Source organism: Drosophila suzukii, chromosome 2L, assembly GCF_043229965.1.
Source record: "Drosophila suzukii chromosome 2L, CBGP_Dsuzu_IsoJpt1.0, whole genome shotgun sequence".
NCBI classification, from domain to species: domain Eukaryota; kingdom Metazoa; phylum Arthropoda; class Insecta; order Diptera; family Drosophilidae; genus Drosophila; species Drosophila suzukii.
In genome coordinates this window covers 376128-399019 of record NC_092080.1, presented here as the reverse complement: position 1 = coordinate 399019, position 22892 = coordinate 376128, and the positions used below count along the sequence as shown (strand labels likewise).

The 22892-nt window shown below is 44.2% G+C and overlaps 6 protein-coding genes across 8 annotated transcripts; 3 read left to right on the top strand and 3 right to left on the bottom strand.

Annotated features, from left to right (window-relative positions):
- Positions 1 to 373: 373 nt before the first annotated feature.
- Pi3K21B (phosphatidylinositol 3-kinase regulatory subunit alpha) lies at positions 374 to 6741 on the bottom strand. The gene is made up of 3 exons (XM_017089333.4): positions 6215 to 6741; positions 4543 to 5428; positions 374 to 2108 (listed from the first exon to the last, which is right to left on the bottom strand). Coding segments are annotated over exons 1-3 (1518 nt in total). The 5' UTR covers positions 6216 to 6741; the 3' UTR covers positions 374 to 1477.
- A 363-nt stretch (positions 6742 to 7104) lies between these two features.
- On the bottom strand, positions 7105 to 9830 carry Stip1 (Stress-induced phosphoprotein 1). The gene is made up of 4 exons (XM_017089367.4): positions 9668 to 9830; positions 9321 to 9603; positions 8150 to 9257; positions 7105 to 7598 (listed from the first exon to the last, which is right to left on the bottom strand). Exons 1-4 carry the CDS (start codon positions 9674 to 9676, stop codon positions 7526 to 7528), a joined length of 1473 nt encoding a protein of 490 aa, XP_016944856.2. The 5' UTR covers positions 9677 to 9830; the 3' UTR covers positions 7105 to 7525.
- Positions 9831 to 10558: 728 nt separating this feature from the next.
- Positions 10559 to 11958, top strand: U2af38 (U2 small nuclear riboprotein auxiliary factor 38). Its single transcript, XM_036812834.3, has 2 exons — positions 10559 to 10794; positions 10873 to 11958. The coding sequence occupies exons 1-2, from the start codon at positions 10751 to 10753 to the stop codon at positions 11639 to 11641; spliced, it is 813 nt and encodes a 270-aa protein (XP_036668729.1). The 5' UTR covers positions 10559 to 10750; the 3' UTR covers positions 11642 to 11958.
- Positions 11959 to 12018: 60 nt separating this feature from the next.
- LOC108014227 (uncharacterized) lies at positions 12019 to 12936 on the bottom strand. Its single transcript, XM_017080265.4, has 2 exons — positions 12704 to 12936; positions 12019 to 12645 (listed from the first exon to the last, which is right to left on the bottom strand). Exons 1-2 carry the CDS (start codon positions 12793 to 12795, stop codon positions 12306 to 12308), a joined length of 432 nt encoding a protein of 143 aa, XP_016935754.2. The 5' UTR covers positions 12796 to 12936; the 3' UTR covers positions 12019 to 12305.
- A 776-nt stretch (positions 12937 to 13712) lies between these two features.
- On the top strand, positions 13713 to 22690 carry LOC108014186 (androgen-induced gene 1 protein). 3 transcript variants are annotated; one of them, XM_017080239.4, is made up of 4 exons: positions 13713 to 13857; positions 14516 to 14734; positions 21079 to 21299; positions 21884 to 22690. In XM_017080239.4, exons 2-4 carry the CDS (start codon positions 14537 to 14539, stop codon positions 22206 to 22208), a joined length of 744 nt encoding a protein of 247 aa, XP_016935728.2. In that variant the 5' UTR covers positions 13713 to 13857; positions 14516 to 14536; the 3' UTR covers positions 22209 to 22690. The 3 variants fall into 3 exon arrangements, with proteins under 3 accessions (XP_016935728.2, XP_016935713.2, XP_016935720.2); XM_017080224.4 differs by lacking the exons at positions 13713 to 13857; positions 14516 to 14734 and adding an exon at positions 19515 to 19738; XM_017080231.4 differs by lacking the exons at positions 13713 to 13857; positions 14516 to 14734 and adding an exon at positions 20261 to 20562.
- On the top strand, positions 14600 to 18591 carry Amnionless (amnion associated transmembrane protein). Its single transcript, XM_070999561.1, has 2 exons — positions 14600 to 14734; positions 16770 to 18591. The coding sequence occupies exon 2, from the start codon at positions 16931 to 16933 to the stop codon at positions 18515 to 18517; it is 1587 nt and encodes a 528-aa protein (XP_070855662.1). The 5' UTR covers positions 14600 to 14734; positions 16770 to 16930; the 3' UTR covers positions 18518 to 18591.
- Positions 22691 to 22892: the final 202 nt, after the last annotated feature.

Below are 22892 nucleotides of genomic sequence, written 5' to 3'. Positions count from 1 at the left end.
ACTTGTTGAATTCAAATTTCATTGGGAAAGAGTATCTTTGAAACCGCCTAGCAGGGTTAAGCATGCATTTCATGTATATGCTATATATCAGTTGTGTAAAAAAAACTTAATCAGCGTTTTGTTATAAATGGGCAACTTTTTGTCTTTTTCCTGTTTCTTTCCTTGTATAAATTAACAAACGTTAAAAGTTTAATTATTACATTTTCGATTGCACTTTGTTTTTGTTTTTTTCTTGTTGCTGCTCTTTTTTTGTGTATCTGTGTGAAGTTCTCTTGAATTTATTTTTTCCTTTGTACATTTATTTTTCTTTGTTTCAACTGAGTGTTTATGTGTTGTGTGTTTGTGTTTTTATGAAAATTAAGGCTTTGTATTGAAAAAAAAAACGACAAAAAATTAAAGGAAAGTACTATTTTAGCAACAATCAACTGATCACATCGAGTAAACGTACGTAGATTTCACTTAAAACTACTTTAAATCAATCATAATATAACAACAAATATTAGAGCATGGGGTGGGGGCCCAAGAGCGTTGCGGGGTCGGTTATCAAAACCTTAACCTGATTTTGCAAACGTTTCGCAAGCGGCTGGCTGGCTGCTCCTTTGTTTCGTTTTTAGAATATTTACATGAACACGACAAAATGTGGCGAAGAAATGCAGAAAATTTCTTCACGATCCTGCCCCGCCCCTTTAGACAACGCGCAGCGTGATAACAATAATTATAGGGGATACGGGAGAGGGCGTTGATACAACAACAGATAGCATGACTTATCAATTATCACGCGAAATGCAGTATTACAAAAAATATATATATATATAAAATTAATCATACTCGTATTATTATAAGATTACTTTCTCAATAAGAAAATTTCGTTCTTCGACCAAAAGCTTCTAGCAAGACATCAAACATGATCACCAAAAGTGTGTTTTTTTCTGTTTTTGGAGCCTTCTGATACTTGGGGAAAAGCGTGGCAGTTGGACTGCCAGCGCCATCCATCACACACAAAAAACAATCGTGCACAGATATTTAGCCTGAATATGCCGATGTACATACTTGAGGATGGCCGAAATAATAGCATTACAAGTGTAACATTAGTAACAAGTGTTACTTTGACTCTCAACTCGAATAGCTGAAGCGCTAAGTTAAGGAAATAACTTTGTGACAGGGCAGTTAAATAACTAATCTGAATACGTTTTCAAGTAATCGCGTGCAGCTCCTATTGGGTTATTCTTATGAAGAACAGCTGTAAAACGGGATTTCTTTGTTTAACTGTGAACCTAAAACGAAACTGTTTGACTTTCGACTAAAGAACTACACTGACATATCAAGTTTAAGCCTTCAGACAGAGCCTGCAGTGCTATTATTTGGACCGCAACCGCGTTTATATCTAGAGATAGAGAGTTAGGGCTTTAGATTTAGAGAGATAGATAGCTAGCCTGAGGTTGAGGGCTCGTTCAGCAGGAGATTGGGTCCGCAGCTCCTACTGCGAAGTGCTGAAGTTCGAGGGCGAAATGGAGGCGGGAGCCGACTCCGTCTCGAGGCTTCCGATGCCGTCCACCTGGTCGAGGTCCCGGGACCGACTCACGGGAATCGGAGCACTGCTGCCCATCATCGGGGGTAGCCTCAGTGTGGGCGCCTGCTCGTACTCCAGCTCCATCTCCTCCTGCAACTGGGTCAAGATCTGCTGGGCATTCTGATTCCAGTACAAGACGGGCCAGCGCAACGTCGTGGTCAGAGTGTCGTTGTGCTCCTCCAGCGAATTGTTGGCATAGTGTTCCACCAGCTTCTTCAGCGAGGGGTATATGTTGTAGGGGGCGGCGAACCCGAAGCCGCTATTCGTCTCGTAAATAATGCAGTGATGCACGGTGTTCTTGCAGGAAATGGACAGAGCATAGTGACCCGCATCTCTGACCCGAATCAGGAAGGTGCCCGGTGGCGAACCCTTGAGTAGCTCCTCTGCATCTCTGCGCTTGGCGTCCTTCAGCAGCCAGAGGGATTCGTTGCTGTGCGGCTGATTCGAGACTGTCTCGTGGCGCTGCAGCCACTTATCGAAGCCCATCTCCAGGATCGTCTTCAGATCGTCGTCCTTGAGGTTGAAGCCTTTCAGGCGCCTAAGGGTAACAAGAGAAGAGTGTCCGATAGTTAGAGGAGCTCAAATATTATTTCTAAGGAATCTGTTGGGAATTACAAGAGAAATTTGTCCAAGACACAATGTGTTAGGGAACACATTTGTGGGCTCTTAGTAAGTAACCTCCACTAGTCCCGAATACTCCCGTTGGTACTCTGATGTGGAAAACGGTTTGGGATATGAAATGGTTTTGAATATGTTGTTTCACCAAATTATGAAACACAACTTAAACTTTTTCTTGGAGGCGTATGGTGTACGTGACTTTCTAGGCGTGGCTAATCTGCAATTACGTTCGATTTACCCTGATGACGATGCCTCCTTATCTTATCAGTTTTTAATATAAATTGTGGATCTGAATGATGTTCCGAATTTAATCGATTAAATATTGTTATGTTGTAGAAATTAATAGCACAGCTTCTTTGGAAAGAGTTAGGTAAGTCAAATAAAGAAAATAATGATAATGTTCTCTTAATGCAAAAATGATTTTCTGTGCTCGGCAGGAGTATGTCTTTCCTGAATTAGCTATCAACTAATTCTGATCTATAGCGATACCGATGACCAGTCATTAGGGTTGATTTGCCCTGATATCGATGCCTCATCTAACCGTGTGCAATTTCAACTGACGACGATACTCTTGATAACCAAATGCGACTGTCGTGTTCCGGCCGCCGTTCGGTCTGCGAAAGTCTAGACCCGCGGGTTTCCGCATCACGATCGGACGATCAGGCAATGGGGGGGGGGCTCTTTGTTGCCCGGCGGCTATCCAAGTGACTAAGTTCCAGGGGCGCGATAAGCACAAGGCAAGGTGATATCATGGATCATTAGTACGATGAAATCGAGATAGGACAACGCATAAAACCTTAGTAGCACGCCGAAAGACTTGTATTTAATCTGGACGTAGTCAAAAGAGAGAGAAGGGGACTCGCAGGCTTTTATCTCATGACGGTGGTGGCCTAATCTCGGCCAAAAGCCTTGAGACCAGCAAGGGTTTGCGAAAAGAATTATATACAAAGACACTGGGTATATAGAAGGGAAGAAGCTTGAAAAAAGTATTAAGCACTCGGCAGACTTATAATGTCTGATAAGCGAGCTATCTTTACCAGGGCGCTAACCTTATCTAGAGGCCTCCCCTCCCCCTGGCACTTCCCTAACGCTATCACTCGCTCCGCTTCCACACTCTAGGTAATACCCATAGAAACCAAGCAAGCTCATCCAACGATGACGTACTCTCAAATGTAAAGGCCTGTTGCTAGGCGAAAGTCACCTCTTGCTTTTCGCTTTTCGCCCTATAACAGAATTGCCGGAGATTGTGGGAAGCGCGTAGATGAAACCAAAGAAACGAACAAGTTTCAGTAATCACAAAAAATTAAGGGAACGAAATACCCCATGCGGTCGTTTGTTTTGCAGAAATCAATTGAGTGAAATAAAAGAGAGTTTTTTGTTATACTTACAGGGGCTACAAAAATCTTTTCGTGACGAAAGTTTAAAGTTTAAACTTAATGCATTTTGTATATTTAAATATTTTTATTTTGTGACCTTGATATGCAAACAGCCAGTCCAAAAAGCTAAAGGGATACCCACGAAACACGCGATAAGGGGTTCACCAAGTATTTGAAAAAAATTCTTCAACGTTTTAGCTTGAATTAAAAAGTTACCCCCATATAAAATAACCTTGATAAAACTTCGCATATAAATAAATATTGCACATATTATCGACCCGATAAAGGCCTTGATTTGAAGACCAAAATCCAAGACTCGCCAATCAGGCAGATAAGCATGCTTTGAAGAGGTAACTAAATATTCAAGCTGGGAGGGGGCTTTTTAATCATCCCCTCCAGCAGAAAATATACCTGACTCCATGTGAGTAACAAACATTGGTTAAAATATCTGTAAAGATTTTCACGTAGGAAGCTTGCCTGTATGACAGGAAAATCGCATGCCAGGGAGTAGTAATGGGAAAGGCGGATGGCCAGGCACGTAGATTCTTCGCTGGCGTGGAGAATCCGGGAGATGAGCGGGAGCGGAAGCGCTGCCGCTAACAGTGTTATGCCATTATTATCGGTATCGTATCGTATCGGTCAGACGAGCTGCCGACACTTGGACAGAATGAGTGATCGGCCAACTGAGCCGCGTGTAAAATGAACCAGAACCGTTGAGTGGCATTAAAATTCCTTCTCTCTCTGGCTGAAAACTGCAAACTGCACTCATATTACGGCCTGGTGAAAGAAACTCCTCAATATTTGTATTTACCTAAAAAGCATTACCCAAAGCCACTACACCATTATTCCATTATGAACTGTTCTCCGAACAGGATACACACAAGACTATTACAAATCTCCACCTATTCCCTTAACTATTGCTACCTTGGAAAAGGTTCTTGAGTTAAGAGCTTGGCATAGTTTTAAAACCGGACTTACTCAATGTACTTGTCCTTGCGCAACTGCAGTAACTGTAGTTCCGGCTTGAGGGCGTTGATCTGTCGCTCGAGCAGCAGCTCCTCCTTCTTCTTGCCCTCCATGTACTGGTTGAGGACCTGCCCCTTGGCTTGCAGCGCCTCGAGCAGACTGATCAGGCTCTGTTTGTTCTCCTGCAGACTTCGGCGAGCATTGGCATTGGCCGCAGCGGATGCGGATCCGGGGCCTTCGTCGCCGGCTCCTCCCACCTCTGTGGATGGTCCGTCCGCAGGCGCCTTCATGAAGGATTCGTTGAGCTTGATTTGATTGCGGAACATCTTCTCCGCGTTCCCGAATACATTCTGGTGCAGCTTCTTCTCCATCAGCTCCTCTCGAATCGCGTTGAAGGAGTTCCTCTTCTGCTCCAGATTCTGCTCAAGGTTCTGGAGCAGCTGACAGGTGCGGATGAAGTCGTTGCTCAGCAGACAGAGATCCCCGTGCGGCTGGGAGTCCTCGTCCTCGCAGGTACGCACTATTGGGTTACTCAGCGTGATGTCAAGTGCCTTGTTGTACATGCTCAGCGAGTTTTCCTTGTAGTAGTTGACCATCTCCACCACCGAGTTAAAGAGCTTCGTTTCGATGAACCCGTACATGCGGTCCATGTGGCAGATCTTGATCAGCTTCTCGCTCCCGTCCTTCATCAGGGTGAGGGTGTATTCGCCCTTTTTGGAGAGGGCGTCGCGCACCAGGAAGCTGCCGTCCGGCTTTCCGTGCAGGATGCCCTTGGCCTCCTCCCGCGATATCCGGCCCCAGTACCAAGGCGCCAGGCGCAGCTCGTCCTCGTTAGGATCGACCAGCGATCCGGGCGCCTGTGGCCGCATCGTCGAGTAGTGCAGCGGGGAGGGTATCACTGAAAGATACGAAAAATAGTTGTAGCACTAGCAATCAAGAGTGGGATTAGGTGAAGCATAAACCTTTCCACCATTGCCTCTAGATGATATTTCTACTTAGGAGTAAATGCCGAAGGAATACAGCCAGCTGAAATGGGTCCTAACCATCTCATATGGTTTTTAAATTATGTTAGATAATTTGTGCCAGAATTTCGAGTTTTATCAATATTTGATACAAGTCTAGAACGTTATTACTTTTTCTACATTTCCAGTCGGAAAATTCCAGGTAATTCCTGAAACCAAAAAATTTTTCCTAATGAATTCCAAGTTTTCTCCATCCTAACTTAGCATTGTATATTGATCCCCTATATGCAAGTTATTAAAACTTGGTAAATGTGTATATTAACATGTTGTTTCCCAAAATTGAACCAAGGAAATCATTGTTCTCAATGGTCATTCTATAAAAGCTAAACTCTTATTGTATACAATGATATTGTGGCAACGCATATGACTGTGAATCAGCTGTAAACGGAGTAAAATCTTTAGAGAAATCGATGTCTTGGCAAGGAGCGGTATCCGAGGGCCCCGATTTCTTCCCAGTCCATTAACAAATATTGGCCACAAATTGCTACCAACAGCAAAAACGACAAAAACAACAACTCTGTGTAAAAACGAGGCATGTAATCGCTGGCGTCCCGGCTCTCTCTATCGACCTCTCGCTCTCGCCCCCGGGCGCCCCGCTAGCGCCCTCCCGCTCTAACGCACTCGGGCCTGTTGCCAAGCGCCCCCGAAACGCAAATACTTACTTTTTGTGGCCCTTGTGGGGTTTTCAATGGGTCGAAACTCTTGCGATTTGGATGCTGGAGTGCACGAAAACTGTGGATCTGGATGTGAGCTTTTGTTGCGGGGACAACTCGCTGGTCGGCTGGCTATATAGCCCTTGCAATAGCTCACCACCACCAGCGGATGGAGCACATCTTTCTATATTCTCGATTTCGCGATTCGACGGAACACTCACACACACACAACGAGCGACGCACACGCACGCATTTACGCACCAACACCAACGCACACGATGGACACTGCGACACACTGGTTAAAAAATGGTTGGCTTAAGGTTCGGATTTTGGTGCCTTTTACGCACTTTTCGGATGTTCTCGTTGGCGTGGGTTCCTCTCAACTGCAGCTGGTGCAACACATTCTCGAACGGCGCTTTTGGACGACAGAAATCGGGTTTAATCACAATATATCAGCACACCATTATTTTCGGGTAGAAATCGTGCGGTGTTGGACAGCGCTGTTGTTGCCATGCCACTTGCTGCGAGTAAGCTGCCCACAGGTGCTCGCCAACACTGGCGGTTTCCTGTGTTGGCCAGGGCGAAACGACGTAATGGCCAGGCTAATGACGTAAGCGTCAGGGACAGGGCTGTCGACTGGTCCCAAGTTTCCGGGGAACTTAATAATACAGGTACTTACATAATATCACTCTTAGCATCAGCTTAGAGTACCATTAATTTTTTTTTCTACCATTTTTCACAGCTATATTACTTAAACTGATTAAATTCGAACCATTCGCGGTTTCAATTTAAAAAGCTTGGCAGTCCTGGAAGAAACGTAAGATCAAAACCGGCTGCAGTGCTCAACACTTCATACACCCACTTTTCAACACTATGGCGGGAAATTCAAAGTCAAGACCTACCATTCTTTGACTCATTTATTTTACATTCAAAAACTTATTTTAGAGCTAAGCTACAGCATATTTATTGTAGTAAGAAAATAAGAACCTTGACGTTTGGAGCCTACTCCTTCCATCTGCGTAAATCAACTAGGCAGACATTTATCAATGATTTTGTTTTCTCCTTTTAGTTTTAGTTTCTTTAGTTAGTGGTAGTTTATCGTCGTTCTGCGTTTAGGCGTTGCGATTTCTAAGGTAATTACGTTTAGCATTAATTGTGGCCCGTTTCATCAAAAACGATACATTAGTTAACCAGCTTAGAGGTGCCATAAATTTTGTATAATGCGTATTGTTGGGGGTTTGTCTCCTGAATGTTTATCAATATGGTTTGTGTGTGAGTTGGTGAGTGTGAGGGAGTGTGTTTTTTTTTGGGGTGGAGTGCCTAGTGTATCTGAATAATGCCCGATTCCAGCAGTTTCATTATCTTATCGGCGATGGCTGGATTCTGCAAGTGTCTGCAAAATAAAGGTTGTTAATTAAAAGCGAGTTCAAAACACTTTTGTACCCGAAGTAGGTAGGGGGTGAAATCGAAATCTGCAGGGTTTCTGGGTTCTGTCCAAATAACTTAATAATAAAGTGATACGACTTCCTATAATTCTGACATTGATAAAGAGTTATTTTCTGACAGCCTACCTTTTTAGTCTATAAATATCAGGCAATTATATATATTCATTAAATTATAAAGATATTCTAATCGTTTAACCCAAGCCCTCGGAATTTAAAAAAATATTGTGTTTTTTGATGGCGAATAATGCAAATAAATAAGTAAGTACATTTTTAAGGTACAACATTAATTGCATTGTCGTTTCTGAATTCACCTGCCTAGCTTAAAACTCTTATGTAATTCACAAGGCCCCGAAGCTAGTAATAAATGCTAATTGAATTCGAATAGGCCAGCTCGCCGTGGAAACCGAAAGTTCTAGACCTTGACCACCAGAAACAGGCAACTTCAAAACATGTATGGGGTACTTGTGTTCCACAAATAACTCCACATAGGGGTACTTACTCTTTGACTGCATTGGGATCGTTCTGCATCTGCTCCAAAATCATGCGCATGGCCGGGTCCTTGAGGATCTGCTGAATCTCCGGATCGGACATGGCGTTTTTGAGCACCTCCTGCGGATTGCGCTGGAAGTTCATCGAGCACTGGCGGTAGCCCTCGACGGCCTCCGCGTTGTTGGGGTCTAGCTCAAGGGCCTTTTGGTAGGCGGCCTGGGCCTTGGACTGCTGCTGCATGCCCTGCAAGATCTTGCCCTTGCGGATGTAGCCCTTGATGAATTTTTCGTCCAGCTTGATGCAAGTGTCGCAGTCCTTGAGGCCCAGATCGAAGGCGGCCAGCTTAGTGTAGCAGGCGGCGCGGTTGCTGTACAGCTTGGGGTCATCCGGGTTGCGCTTGATGGCCTCGGTATAGTGTTTAACGGCGGTGCTGTAGTCGCCCTTCTTGAAGAAGTGGTTGCCCTGCTCCTTCTCCTCTTCGGCCTTCTCCGGATTGATGTAGGCCGTTCGCTCCTCCTCCTTGATCTTCGCCTCCACCTCGCTCAGCGAGGTCTTGATCTCAGGCGTGCGATGCTCGGACATGGCCTTCTCATAGTAAATCTTCGCTTGCTTGTAGTTCTCCATCTTGCGATAGGTGTTCCCGATGCGGGCAAAGGACTTGGCTATCAGCTTGAAGTCGGCGCGACTCTCGCGACCGACCTCGATGCCCTTCTCGCACTGCTTGATGCACTCCTCGTACTCTTTGCGCTCGAAGTAAACGGCAGCTATGTTGTTGTAGAACGTGATATCCGTGGGATCGTGTTCGATGGCAGCGTTGTAGTGTTTCAGGGCCGTTTCGAACTCCTTCTTCTTGTAGGCGGCGTTGCCCAGTTCCTTCTCCTTCTTGGCAAAGTACTTCTTCTTCTGCTCCTCGGTCATGTCCTCCACCCGCGGTTCGGCGGGCTTCTGGGGATCAGCGGGCTTCGATGGCGGCGGCGACGGAGCCCGCCGGCTGCGCGTCTGCTGGGGATCTACGTCCATAGGGATATCACCGTGCGATTGCATGAAGTTCAGGGCCGAGGCAGTGATGTCCGTGCGACCCTGCAGGAGTATGGCGTTCGTGGGGTCGTACTTGAGACCTGTGTGGGTAACCAAAGTGAGGTTAGGTCGGGGTGATTCATGGTAATAGCCTAGAGACTTACCCTCGTTGTACGCCTCGAAGGCCTTCATGTAGTCGTGCAGGCCTGCAGCGGCGGCCCCTTTGCGGGAGTAACCCTTCGGCCAGGTGGGATTCAGCTGGATGGTCTTCTCCGCATCCTCCAGAGCCTCCTGGAACTTTCCGGCCTTGGCGAACGCCGCCGAACGGTTGCTGTAGAGCACATGGTTCTGACCGTCCAGCGCGATGGCCTCTGTGTACGCCGCCACCGCCTCGTCGAATTTCTCGGCGTTTAGCGCCTGGTTGCCCCTTTCCTTGAGTTCGTTCACCTGCAAGAACAAGAACCGCAAGCATTTTAGATCACCACGCCTCTCCTTTGTCCCGCCCACGCACCTTGTCCATTTCTGCTGGCGGAGCGGATGACGCTGGCTACTTGCTGTCCTTTTACTTTTTTTTTATTGAAGAGTTTTTAAATGAAACTCGCTGCAAAATGTGCCGTGTGAAAATGCGAAAAATGCCGACTTTTCTAGAAGCAAGTCACCAGAGTTGTCATTATTATTATTATTATTATTCGATAACTTCGATATTTCGCTTGCAGTGATTTTCTGAGATATTTTCGTAAGTCGGCAAAACGTAAGTGTCAGTAAAAAAGGGAGATGGAAGATGCGAACGTAAGTGTCAACAAAACGTAAGCCAACGTAAGTGTCAGTAAAAAAGGGAGATGCAAGATAGTAGGGACAAATCTGGCCACCGAGGCGTTTTCTACTTTTTGCTTGCTTTTATACATTTCAACGTAAATCCCCAAAAAGCGCACGTAAAATTTTCAAGGTGTGTAAATCCCCGAAATGCGCATGTAAAAAAATGCTATTAAAATCGGAGTCTTCTTAGCGCGGTTGAGAACTTGGATGAAAGTGAGGACACACACCGGCGAACAGTTTAACGGTTTCTTTGTTATAAAATACAATATTTGTTGAATATTCATTTATTACAATTAAAACAAGTTTTTAAATGTTGAATTTATACAACTTGAATATGTTTTTTGCTAAAAGAGAAGAGGCTCTAGGCCTCAAGAGATTTCTGTACAGTTAGTGCTAATTTATGTTTTTAATTTATTTTATTTATAAAAATTGAATTAATTACTTTCCGTTCTGAGCATAAGGTCCTGAGCTTATAAAAATGTCAATTCCTTAAAATTCACCCTTTTCAAGTGGAAACAATCGATAGTTGCGCAAAAAACATCGGTTGCCAGTATCGACTAAACATCGATTTTTGTTGCAACTCTAGACTCGAGGCTGGCAACGCCGTGCAAAACACGACCAGACGCTGCTTTTCTACGTGCGGCATCCGAAAATAATTGAAAATAGGCTGAAAATACACAGGCGCCGCACCTAATTGCAGTTCGAACGCGTCGCAGAGGCAAGCGGGCAGCGAAGTTACACATTTTGGCCGCAGCAACGACACAGCAGAGCCGCCAACATGGCCGAGTACTTGGCATCCATTTTTGGCACGGAAAAGGACAAGTAAGCGGAGTCGCATGGCACACATATTTTCCCGGGGCCAATAATTAACCGAATTCCATTCGACATTCCAATCCACAGGGTGAACTGCTCGTTCTACTTCAAGATAGGCGCCTGCCGCCACGGCGACCGGTGCTCGCGAATCCACAACAAGCCCACCTTCTCGCAGACGGTGCTGCTCCAGAATCTGTACGTGAACCCGCAGAACTCGGCCAAATCCGCGGACGGCTCCCATCTGGTGGCCAATGTCTCTGACGAGGAGATGCAGGAGCACTACGACAACTTCTTCGAGGACGTGTTCGTCGAGTGCGAGGACAAGTACGGCGAGATCGAGGAGATGAATGTGTGCGACAACCTGGGCGACCACCTGGTCGGCAATGTCTACATCAAATTCCGCAACGAGGCGGACGCGGAGAAGGCGGCAAATGATTTGAACAACCGGTGGTTCGGCGGTCGGCCGGTCTACTCGGAACTGTCGCCGGTCACCGACTTCCGCGAGGCCTGCTGTCGGCAGTACGAGATGGGCGAGTGCACCCGCTCCGGCTTCTGCAACTTCATGCACTTGAAGCCCATCTCGCGGGAGCTGCGGAGGTACCTCTACTCACGCCGCCGCCGTGCCCGCTCCCGTTCCCGCTCGCCCGGCAGTCGCCGTCGCGGCTCCCGCAGCCGGTCCCGCTCCCCGGGACGACGGGGTGGTGGCCGTGGCGACGGCGTCGGCGGAGGCAACTACTTGAACAACGAGCGGGACAACATGCGTGGCGGCAATGATCGCGGCAACGATCGCGACCGCCGCAAAGGTGGTGGCGGAGGAGGCGGCGGCGGTGGAGGTGGCGGCGGTGGACGGTATTAACTATTCTGGACATTTTTTCAATACGGTGGCAATTGAGAGAGAAAGCAACGGACAAGCAACAACGCCAAGTATCGTGTATTTTATTCTCTGCGTTAGTTTTCCACGTTTTTTTATATCACTTTGAAGAAGAGACGAGACGAAATGAAATGAGATGATGATGAGAAGGAGAAAGGGAAAGGATGATGGGGTGTTCCACCACCACCTATGTACAAACCCCCCGCGAAATACTTTACCGAACGCCCATTAGAATTGTAATTTACTATACACACATTCGTAATAATAAAATTGAGTAATACTAAATGTATACAGAAAAGAAAGTTGGAAGCCGTATTCGGTAGGATTGGTGAGCACTACGCCCTTGACAAAAACCTTCTCCATTATAAGTATAAATTGCTATTTATTATCCGATCTTAGAGGATTATATATCTTAAGGTACTCTAATAAGCTACTTCTTATATTTAGGATACCTCTATTAACAGAAGGGTTCACCTACCGGCAGTGATCAACAAAGGTACTCAAGTTTAAAATGCCATCAGTTAACAATAAGATCTGACAGCCGGTTAAATAAAAGGTAATCAATTTGTGTCTACTTTTTAGCAACCAATGTCTTCATTTAACCCGAGTTTCTCTAGTATTTAGTGCACAATGGAAGGCATTTCGGTAATCAAGCTACGTCTGATGGAGGGCTGGGAGCATCCTGAGTGGCCGCTTCAGCCGGCTTGGCATCTCCGGCTTCCTCGGCACCTGGTTGCTCCGGATGCTGCTGGAGCTCGGGTTCCTGGGCACTCGGTGTGGGCGTGTCTTTCGCCTCTGTCCCCGCTTGAAGGTTCCTCTGCGAGGGGGTGTTCGATGGAGGTACGGGCGTGTCGGAGGAGTTGCTGGATGCCTCCCTGGCCCTTAGTTGCTTGGTCATGTCTATTTGCTGCTGCAGCGTGTAGGTGTTCTCGTGCTTCCGGCGCTGCTGCTGCTCCACATCCCTCAAGACGCCGTCGTGGAGTCTCAGACTGCAAGGTGAAGTATGCAGACTATAAATTTGATTGGGCATATCAAAAGCTCACTTACCGGTCTGCCGACTGTTTATAATGCACATAACCTATGATCGCCGTGGAAACAGAGACCGCCATGCCCAAAGTGATCCTCGAGGCGGTCGACATGTCTGCGTGCTGATCTGAAGCTGGAGTTTTCCGGAAATGCCTGCACTGGGAATTTGGGTGTCGGGTTGTATGGATTCAGAGGCGTTTCGGGTTACGACATGACTTAAATTTGAATGAAAAACACTAGCAACTTGGGAAGAGAGTGGCCAGCTTACGGAAGTAATCTTTTACCTTTTGGACGTGGCGGGCCGGAAAAATCGATTTTCAAAAACATATTTGAATGGGTAAGATATTCACTTGATCACTAATCATAGCACTCACATTTTCAAGAAGAATTTAAAACTATATCTCGTAAATATAAACCACTTTGGATCATAGCCCGGGAAAAATTAATTTAAAACTTAAGTCTTGAAGTTACTGTTTAAAGTAACGCCCGCTTAAAGTGAAAGATATTTCATTTTTTCATTTCGGTCGCCAAATGAATATTTTTAATAACTCCTAAAATCGAGTGTACAATTTTAAGGTAGCTGTACATCGATATAACTTGGCGCTCCTACATTCTATCTGTGTTCAAATAAACCTTTTGTCTTTTTATTTTTAAACTTTCTTATCTATTTCTTTGACGCAATTCCAGTCGTTTTCCTAAAAATAAATCCAGATAATCATCGCTCCGCAAAGTTATCTGCTTAGCCATTACTGCATTTGTCCCACTAATCTGGTTACTCACTTAAGAGCATACATCTCAATGAGCTGCAGAGTGGGTGGAGAATTCATTCAGGTGATTGGCCATCATTAACGCATAAAACCGGAGCCCACACTCCCGAATCCGGAATGCGAAAACCGGAGTCCGGGTCCGCAGTCCGCGCCGGACATGCGCAGCACGCACCTGAGGCGAGCAAACGGAGGAACGACACCACAAAACCGAGGAACCGAGGCAGAAACAGAAGCAACAGCACAAGTACAATGAAAACGAGCACAAAAGGCAGGAGGCAACACGGCGTATGGGCAACAAACAGTGCGACTCCAGTTTTCCACACGCTCAGTTGTGCCCGCGGTCAAGGGAAAATCGCAGCCGAGCATTTCCCCGAGGAAAGCCAAATTGAAATCAGGAAAATACTTAGCGTGCGTGTGCCAAGACCTGGTGATTTGTTTAGAGTGTGGAAATCCAATGAGAAACAATCAACAATTGTTTTTAAGGGCCATAAAAACCATCAAATTATGAACATAACCGATTTATAAACAAGAGCCACGGGGAACTTCTTCTGGTGTAGCCGAGGTGTTCTAGATTTTTTTCGAGGAATTCCGCCAAAGTTTTGGGTAGCTTAAATATTTATGTCGGTGACGCAAATATTGATTTAAATTTGTGCGCGCTTTGGGCTGACGAACGCGAGGTGTCTTGACTCAAGGGCCCAAACACCTTGGCGACGTTTTCTTGTGCCCTTATTAGTGAAACACCGAACAGCACAGAGAAAAAATATAAAAGATCTGAAATTAAATTAGATTTTTTAAAATCAATGGATACTATTAAAAAAAATTGAAAACATTATTTTGAAAAATTTAAAAGAATTATTTAAGCACACAAGTACTATTGTATTTAATCCAAAACACATTTGTCGTTTATTTTTTTTAATCTGTAAAAATTGTGTAAAGGGACATACTTTAGGATATGTATTGAAAAGCCATGAAATTCGAATGCTTTAAAAACGCAGTTTTGACGAAAAACAGTTGTAATATTTTTAACTATGTAACTCTTAGTTCCCCTTGGCTTTTTTTCGTGTAGGAACCGTGAAAAACCTTCAAGATGACCAAAGTTGAGCTCTACAAGTCGCGCGTCTTTGTGACAATCATACATCTTTGTGCCCTGGGCCAATTCGCCTATGGGCTCTACTACAGCTCCTTCGAGATCCAGCGGAGCTACAAGCTGAAGACGAGCCTCAATCGCCGCCTGGTGCCGGAATCGCTGCCCCAGAAAATCAAACTCCTGTCCTATTGGTCGCTGGTGAGTGTATTTATTGTAATGCGTCCACTGAAACCATGTACTCAAGATATGTGATAAATTATGGGAAATTAAGAAACAAAACGGAAATGCGGCCAGCCTCTGGATGTTTCAAGTGTCGGGACCAGAGAAATCAGCGAAAGGAAAAATTATTCTTATTATTACGCCCGCACGTCGCTGTTCACATTTATGTCTGCCATATGTTTGTTTATTTGTTTGTCTGCTCGTTGGGGATCGCCCCTCCCCGGTGTTTTCCATACTCCCATGCTTTTTTTTATCGGCCGGCGGGGTCAATAACTGTGGAATACGGAATACGGAGGAGTATCTGGCAGATACGAGAGCTGCTGCGCCTGCCGAATTTCCTCATCCAAACTGCTGCTGCACATACTTTGCATGCAAAAATGCAATCGTTTTCGGCTTTTCTTTTCGTATTTATTTGCTCAGATGTTCGCGCCTTTCCAGATTTTCGGCTTCGATTCTTGTTGCCCTCTGCGGGCGCAGAATTTATGGAACTGACGAATGCCAGATTATCTGATGGGCGGCAATGTAAATGTGCCATACGCGGCAGTTGGCTTCGATTTGGTATTCGGTGCTTTCCGATGCCTCATTTACATATCGTTAAAATTGCTTAGAAAATCGATGGTGTTGCATTTTTCTCGCAGCTACTTGGCCACAAAGGAAAACACAAGCAAATATCTCAAAGTGGTTGTCATTGTCGACAGGCGAATTTCATTTTCGGATAGGTAAATAAATATGTCTTGAGGTTCGCCTATACTTTGGGAAAATTTTATTTTGACTGAAAGGAAAATTCCTAGAAATTAATTATTCGAATTCAGGTTCTTAATTTGGAAGTAAATTAGTTGGAATACAAGACCTTTACTGCTTATAGATTTTCTTGGTCAGAACTGGGCAACATTTAAAACTGTAAAAAAATCTCGCAGAAACAAAGAAAATAACCAAGAGTCGATAAATAAGAATATAAAGGCCGTTTAAGACAAACAATTTAATTAATATTTTAAATTACTGATATGACCCACAAAGAAAATGTTTTTTTGGGTTTTGAGTGCATTTAATGCAATTTCTTTCGTCCTACTTAAGATTTTATTTTAAATTTATTTCTTCACTGTTTTTTATTTGTTTTACATTTTTCGTTGTATTAAATCCACCCCACCCTTTTTGACCATAATTCATGTGGCTTAAAGTTACAATTTCCGTGCGGATTTTTCAGTGAATGTTTTTATTTTATTATTGCACGACCTTGCGTGCCCTTGATTAATGCCGCCCGCCCCGCCCACAAGTACTTTGATCTGGGAAGCATAAAGTGCTTTATATCTACAGATCTCCACTCGCTGGCTTTTCTTAGTTGGAAAACTGCTTTTATGTAGTCCCTCGATACAAGCACGAGTATTTTTCGATGCCATTACCATCCGGTTTAATTATTTTTGTTGCCGATTTGTTTTCTGCCTTTCTTCTGGGCATTCCTATGGCTTCCGTGAAGCATGGGATGGGCGGAAAATTGTTTATATCTGCGCAATCAAAATAAAAAATAAACTTCAACTATTTTCCGACAAACAATTGCATTGCTGAAGCAAAAGAGAAATAATGTGGGTATGTTCTAGGCCAAATCTATATAGTATCTATAGTATAGACACTACATATGTTTGTTGTCTGGACACCGTTCAATCTGTTCGATTTTGAACGATTTATTGGGGAAATATTTTTAGAGCAAGATTTATGGAGCGTGCGTTTCTTAAGTTTTGATAGCCGACAATCTTTTACGGGTTTTAAAAAGTCGGAAATACATTATTCCTAAAGTTCTCAGACTATTTAGCAATTATTTGCATATCTTTTAACATATTTGTACTTGAAAGTGTACAGTGATTTAATATCACTTATTAAGTGATCGAAAGTATGCAGTGATTGTTATTCCGGGCCAGACAAAATTTGTGGGAGTGCGTAAAATTCCCCAAAGTCGTGGGATCCCGCGAACCCTTTGATATTTTGATTAATAGTGAATAATAACCATTTATTCTTATAGGGTATTCATTGTTCCCATCTGCCTGTGATTTTGTTTACATCTGCTGTCCCATTTCCCTGGTTTATTTGCTCTCGTTGAAAGGTCTTAACATTGATTGTTATCCAGAATTTATTGGGTGGCTGCAGATGGCGAAGCGACGGTGAAATAAAACGCCCCCAAATATGAGGCATCTGCAACGAGTGAAATTCTCCGACAAACTACAATTTCAGTTTGGAACTCACTCCGTTCGCATGATGTGGCTGCAGTGGCTGATCTGGCTAATCATCTGGCTCCAAGTGGCAAAAGCCACCAAGTGGTACGGCGGTGGACTGGACTTTAACCATCCCTCCGCCTGGATAGATGACCACATGCCATGTGCCCAGGACTTGGTCGTCTTTCCGGAATATTATCCAGCCTTGTTGCCCTTGCCCGAGGATTTATCTGTTGATGGCTTAGTGTTTCCAAAAGAGGGGGCGATTCTCTTGGCCGAGGAATCAACCATTACCTTTGGTTCCAACAGGAACTCCGCCTGCGAGAGTGAGGAAAAGAAAGCCTTCTTAAAGACACCCAAATCGAGTAAATGGTTCGATCCTGGCACTTGGACAGACAAGTCTAAGAAGAAGTTCTCCACATCCACGCCAGAGCTTGATAGGATTCCCTGCGATGACGAGCAGGTTATAATCAAGGGCAACGGCCCACTTGCCTTCGACCTCGAAAATGTCCAGCACCTGAGACTGGGACAACTAATATTGGCTGGCTCTTCCATTTCCAAATCATATTTGGAGGAACTGATCCCCCGAGATTTGGGGCAATTTCTCTTTCACAATGCCGAGGACGTCCAGGTGGAGTACTATAGAGGAGAGCTCTGTGGCTGCCACAAGGATTTTGAGCGATTGGTGGAGCCGGTGTGCCACAATGTTCAGGAGCAGTGCGAGACGCCCCACTGTCTGTCACCAGTTCGACCCTTGGGATCCTGTTGCCTCATCTGCGGGGCCATTCTATCCACACCCACGAGTCACTGCACTGAGGGCAGTAAAAAGGAGTTCATAACCAAATTAAATAAGCTCATCGACCAGAAGAATCTGAAGGATCAGATCCAGCTCCATGTGGAGTTTGTGGGCTCCCAACAGTTTGGAAACTTCCTGCAGGCTGTACTCACTGATCGGCTTAAGTATAGCGAACGGAGCATGGAATTCTTGCAACCACAGCTCGATTACTGGAATAGAACTGGCACTACGCTGAAGGTTTCTGGTCGACCCTACAATCCGAACGTGAGCTTCTCCTCTATTGTTTTGATCCTCTTCTGCATGGCCCTGGTGGGACTGGTTTCCGTGGTCATTTTGGCGCACTTTATGCCGGAGAATCCCTACCTGAATCGGATACCCCAATGGATCCACGATCCCCGGCGCTGGAGGTGGCACCACTTGGGTGTGAGGCTGCGCCGCAATCTGCTGTTCAATCGCTTTGAAAACGGGGGAGCAGGTGGTGGCTCCAGTGAAGGAGGTGCTTCTGGTGTGGATCGTCTGGGAATAATGGCTTACGATCCTGAAAGTGGAGAAGTGCGGGAGCGGGCTTTCGACAATCCCATGTTCGAGCAGGGAGCAGCCATTGAAGTGGCTGCCAAGGAGTCGCAGGAACAGGAAGAAGTCTTGGGTGTCCCTCGAATAGAGACGGGTGATCTGGACGCAGGCAGTGTGGTGGATGAACAGGAGCTTACGGAAATCAACTTGGAGGTCTGCGGAGCGGAAACCGACGAGGAGACTATCTAATGGTATTATATTTTATAAGAAAATGTCTTATAATCCTCTTCTATTAAATATGCTCAACAAAGCCATAAAAAGAATTCGGAATTCTAAACTGCCAATTAAATAATTATTCATTAACGGATATGATATTTGTGGCATATGGTGTAATGAGTTTACCAAGAGTTTGATCCATTAATAAGTTGGAGGCGGATACCGATGGATTATTATTTGGATGTCACATTGCCGAAAGTCAATTACTAACGCACAATCGATAAGTAGCGTGTAACGAAAGCACAAAGAAACAAAAGAGCACCTGATAATGATACCAGATAATTCAGTTAGCGGGGCTTAAATGACGTCGCCTTTTGTAGCGATGGCCTTGCTCCTTGACCTTCAGAGGGGGTGGTTGCGGGGGGCCGGGAATCCAAATCGATAGTTGCCATTAGCTGCGAACATATTTCGAGAAGCCTTTGTCTCGGCTCATAAATATGGTTTATGTGTATCCACATCTATTCATAGAACGCTCTTGAAAAGACGCGTGCCTCCCCCTAGTTTGTTATGGGATAAACATAGATATGGGATGGGGGCAGGACGGTGACCAGTTCCGATGCGGATTAAGCGCCCGTTTTCAGATTTTATTTTAGCTTCTGTCAATTCATTCTCGAGTGGAAATACTTTGTACCACGGCGATTGAGAGTGCGGCAGATAAGCGCACCTTATCAGTTTCAAAGCGAAAGGGAAATACATACAGGGAGCACTTAAATTACATTTTTTAAAGGAATAGCGATTCAAATTATATAATAAATTTAAGGGATTGTCTGCTAAGAACCCCTAAATTATAACTATACAAGTGATGATTACTTGGTTTTGAAATGAAAAGAAATTTTTTACAATAGATTTTTAGGAACTAAATATAAGCATCTGTAAATCAAAATGAAAGCTCAATTAGTGGGTGATCACTGTATGCAAACGCATATTCATAGGCAATTGCTACTAGTGACTGGACTCTGGCTATACTATAATCAGTACATATCTGGCACCAGTAGGTTCAGCATGGCCAAGCCCAAGACAAAATCGAAGAGCAAAGGTTCCACATCGCCGGGTTTCAACAAGGCGGTGCAACTTCTCCTCCATTTAACCGCCGTGTTGCAGTTCAACTATGGCGTGTACATTTTCTACACACTCGACATGCCCAACACGGTGCCCTTCGCCGGAAAATTCAAGTTTCTAACTTTTATTTGTGCGGTAAGCCGATAAGTATATGTAGGAAATATAAACACCGGTTAAACGAAGTGATAAAGGGATTTATATCACCCGATTTTCTAGTTCGATCACATACAAACACACGAATCTAATCACTTGTAGTCCATAAAGATAGCACGGACGTCGGAAAATTGTTGTGTAGATCCTGCATGGAAGCACCAGATTTGGTACTGTACGCTAAAAGGCAATAACAATCTTAATGATTTGGTTTATGTCACATCGTGACGGTTGGTTTTTAAAAGCGGCTTTATTTATTTAATTTTTTAAAAACAAAATATAATAAAATGAAATCTAAAATAAACTGACGAAGTCCCAAAACAGGCATCGGTCCAAAAAGATATATCAATACATGGCTTTCGGTACTGGTGCAAAGTTTGCATCGGGTCCGGCATACCCCAACAAGCCCAGGGAAAGATAAAAGTATCTGCACACCTGGTATTCTGGCACGGCTCCGGCTCGGGCACACTGATTCTCCGCTCGGCCCCTTTTGGGGGTGGTTGCAAGCAGTAGTATTTCCAGAGCGACGGACCAGACCGGTTTGTTTGTGTTTTGGTGCCGTGGAAAATCAATCGTGAGCAGAGAAGCAGAGCAGCTGCAGCAGGAAAATGGCATCGGTGCGAGGAAGCTCCCTGTACCAGGGCGTCTACGGCGCCCTGAGGACCCTGCTCCACCTGACAGCGGCCGTGCAGTTCTGCTATGGCATCTATTACGACTACTCCTACGTCGAGTTCCCCACCACCGAGCCGGAGATGCGGATCCATCACCCCTGGGGGGGAAAATTCAAATATCTAACGTTCTTGGATGCGGTAATCTCCATCTCCCATTAGATACACGAACTCAGAGCGCGGTTTAAAGTTCACTCGGTTTGTTTCTTGGCACGGTTGGATTGCCTAACTGGTTCACACGCATCCATTAAGCTACACAGAGAAAATGCATCCATTCTATGCCTCATCTAGAATATATTCCTATAGCTTCTATAAAGCATCCCCAAAGTTGATTTTCATAAAACTAATTTTATAAAATCTTAAAAACTGCTAAATTTTAATGAAAATAATGGCATATTGTTAGTAAAATAAAAAGTTTATATTTAATTAATACTTATTTAATGTTACTAATTTCGTAATTTCATTTTCCAAAACCGATTTGCATTTAAACCACATAAACACACAACATATTTCCAAAATCCCTGTTGTCACTCAAATTTTACAGGAAATGCTTAGTAAAACTTTTTTCGTCAGCTGTAATTCCTTCCACTCCACTTAAGCAACCCTTCAAATCTAGCCGCATTATCTCACACACGTCAAATGCTCTACCACTTACAGATAATTCAGGCACTGTACTATATTGTATCGCTCGTCAACGATTTTGTGGGCACCAATGAGCTGACCCCCAAGAAACCTCCGACGGTGCGCAGGTTCAAGGACTGGCTGATGGCCACATTGGCCTTTCCAGTGGCCGTCAACGTGGGCGTGACCTTCTGGACCCTGTATGCCATCGATAGAGAGCTGGTCTTCCCCAAGGTGCTGGACCCCGTGTTCCCCAGGTGAGATTTCAAAACGTTCCTTAGCCCATACTTGAAGTCATGTGAATCATTATCGGATTAGGATTCCAGGCTTATCAAATTTCAGTTGAACAAGAACAATTGAGAACAGCAAAAATGATTGTTTATATCACAGATATTTATATTTACGTTATTAACGTATTTTTGTTTACACCCCGGAGTCATATTTTAAACATTAGCAATGCCTTTTTTATCTCGAGTTTTGCCTAAGATTCTTTTCTTGCTTTTGACGAAAAGCTGGATCAGCATTGAACCTATTAAAATGTCAGCCTCAAGACCCCATTATCTACTTTCTCAGTTTATTTTTTACATTAAAATATTGGGGATTTGACTTGCACTTAAGTCGAATTAAATTTTTTATTCACGTACATACATTGCTTGTTATGGCAAATCACGTGGTGGGAATACTTAATGCAAATTTATAGTCTCCTTTAAAGTTATTAATAGTAGTATAAAGAAAAAAGCTTTGTGGGGTAGGTTAAAAAAGAAAGCACAAGTCTATAAGGCCTCCATGTCACTATATATTTCTTTTGACATACTTGTAATCCATTCTTTTCCTTTTACAGCTGGCTTAACCATGTCCTGCACACCAACATCGTGGTTTTCATCGTCCTGGAAATGTTCATCTCGTACCGCTCGTACCCGAAACGCAGCCAGGGACTCGCCGGACTGGCCATCTTCATGGGCTCATATCTGGTTTGGATTCACGTGGTGAAGCACTACTCAGGCGTCTGGGTTTACCCGGTCCTGGAGGTCCTTCAACTTCCGCAGCGCATCCTGTTCTTCGCGGCCGTCGTGGGATTCACGTTGTCGCTCTATCTGCTAGGCGAGTTCCTCAACAACACCGTCTGGGCCAAGGAGGTGAAGCTGGCCAAGCGCAAATCCAACTAGGAGTAGGCTGTGTCTCGTTTCTGTTCCATGTAGTCGCGTTTAATTAGCCACAAAATACAAATAATGATTGACGACTCAGAGCAGTCTCGATTATTTATTTTGTCTATAGTGTTCGATCTTCTCAGCCCAGGATAGTGGTACACTGTGAAATAGACTGAAGAAGTCGCACAAGATATGTGAAAATAAATAAACTTGAACTTGCCTGACAAACTCGCTAATATATTTTAAATCCCTAATGAATTGTGAAAGTCCTTAATCGTAATAGAACCGTTTGCTAATGATATTCATTCTATTCTTATAACGAATTGCATTGTAATTGAGATTATAGCCGTAGTGTTATTTCGGTTTTTAAAAAGTAAAGTCGCCTTCTCGATTGCAACAACCTCATATCAAGGCACTCCAAACCAACACCATTTTTGAATACCAGCGTTACAAACAGTAATTCAATTCTAGTATCGTAATAAACCGATTTAAATCTTTGATTACTGCGAAAATTGATTTTAAATGGCGGGGCTTTTCAAGCATAGAGGCGCTGTTAGCTTGTGGTAAAAAATCGCCAGAAATCGCTAGTTTTCCCTAACAAGTTTTGTAAAATTCAATTTTCTTTACCTAATTTTCTTTATTATTATGATTTTTGGTTTTCTTCATGTTAGTAGTTTGAATTACTGGAAAACTTGTAAATCG

Excerpts from the sequence above, each read along its gene's own strand:
- LOC108014186 (XM_017080231.4), top strand. The coding sequence starts at position 20,362 with ATGGCATCGGTGCGAGGAAGCTCCCTGTACCAGGGCGTCTACGGCGCC. Across the intron at positions 20,563-21,078 it reads ATCTAACGTTCTTGGATGCG|ATAATTCAGGCACTGTACTA; the intron begins GTAATCTCCATC and ends TACCACTTACAG. Across the intron at positions 21,300-21,883 it reads CTGGACCCCGTGTTCCCCAG|CTGGCTTAACCATGTCCTGC; the intron begins GTGAGATTTCAA and ends TTCCTTTTACAG.
- U2af38 (XM_036812834.3), top strand. The coding sequence starts at position 10,751 with ATGGCCGAGTACTTGGCATCCATTTTTGGCACGGAAAAGGACAA. Across the intron at positions 10,795-10,872 it reads TTTGGCACGGAAAAGGACAA|GGTGAACTGCTCGTTCTACT; the intron begins GTAAGCGGAGTC and ends TCCAATCCACAG.
- LOC108014227 (XM_017080265.4), bottom strand. The coding sequence starts at position 12,795 with ATGTCGACCGCCTCGAGGATCACTTTGGGCATGGCGGTCTCTGTTTCC. Across the intron at positions 12,646-12,703 it reads TATAAACAGTCGGCAGACCG|TCTGAGACTCCACGACGGCG; the intron begins GTAAGTGAGCTT and ends TTCACCTTGCAG.
- Amnionless (XM_070999561.1), top strand. The coding sequence starts at position 16,931 with ATGAGGCATCTGCAACGAGTGAAATTCTCCGACAAACTACAATTTCAG.
- Stip1 (XM_017089367.4), bottom strand. Across the intron at positions 9,258-9,320 it reads CTTCGAGGCGTACAACGAGG|GTCTCAAGTACGACCCCACG; the intron begins GTAAGTCTCTAG and ends TTACCCACACAG. Across the intron at positions 7,599-8,149 it reads GATCCCAATGCAGTCAAAGA|ACACTTGCAGAATCCAGCCA; the intron begins GTAAGTACCCCT and ends TTTATTTTGCAG.
- Pi3K21B (XM_017089333.4), bottom strand. Across the intron at positions 2,109-4,542 it reads CGCAAGGACAAGTACATTGA|GCGCCTGAAAGGCTTCAACC; the intron begins GTAAGTCCGGTT and ends TGTTACCCTTAG.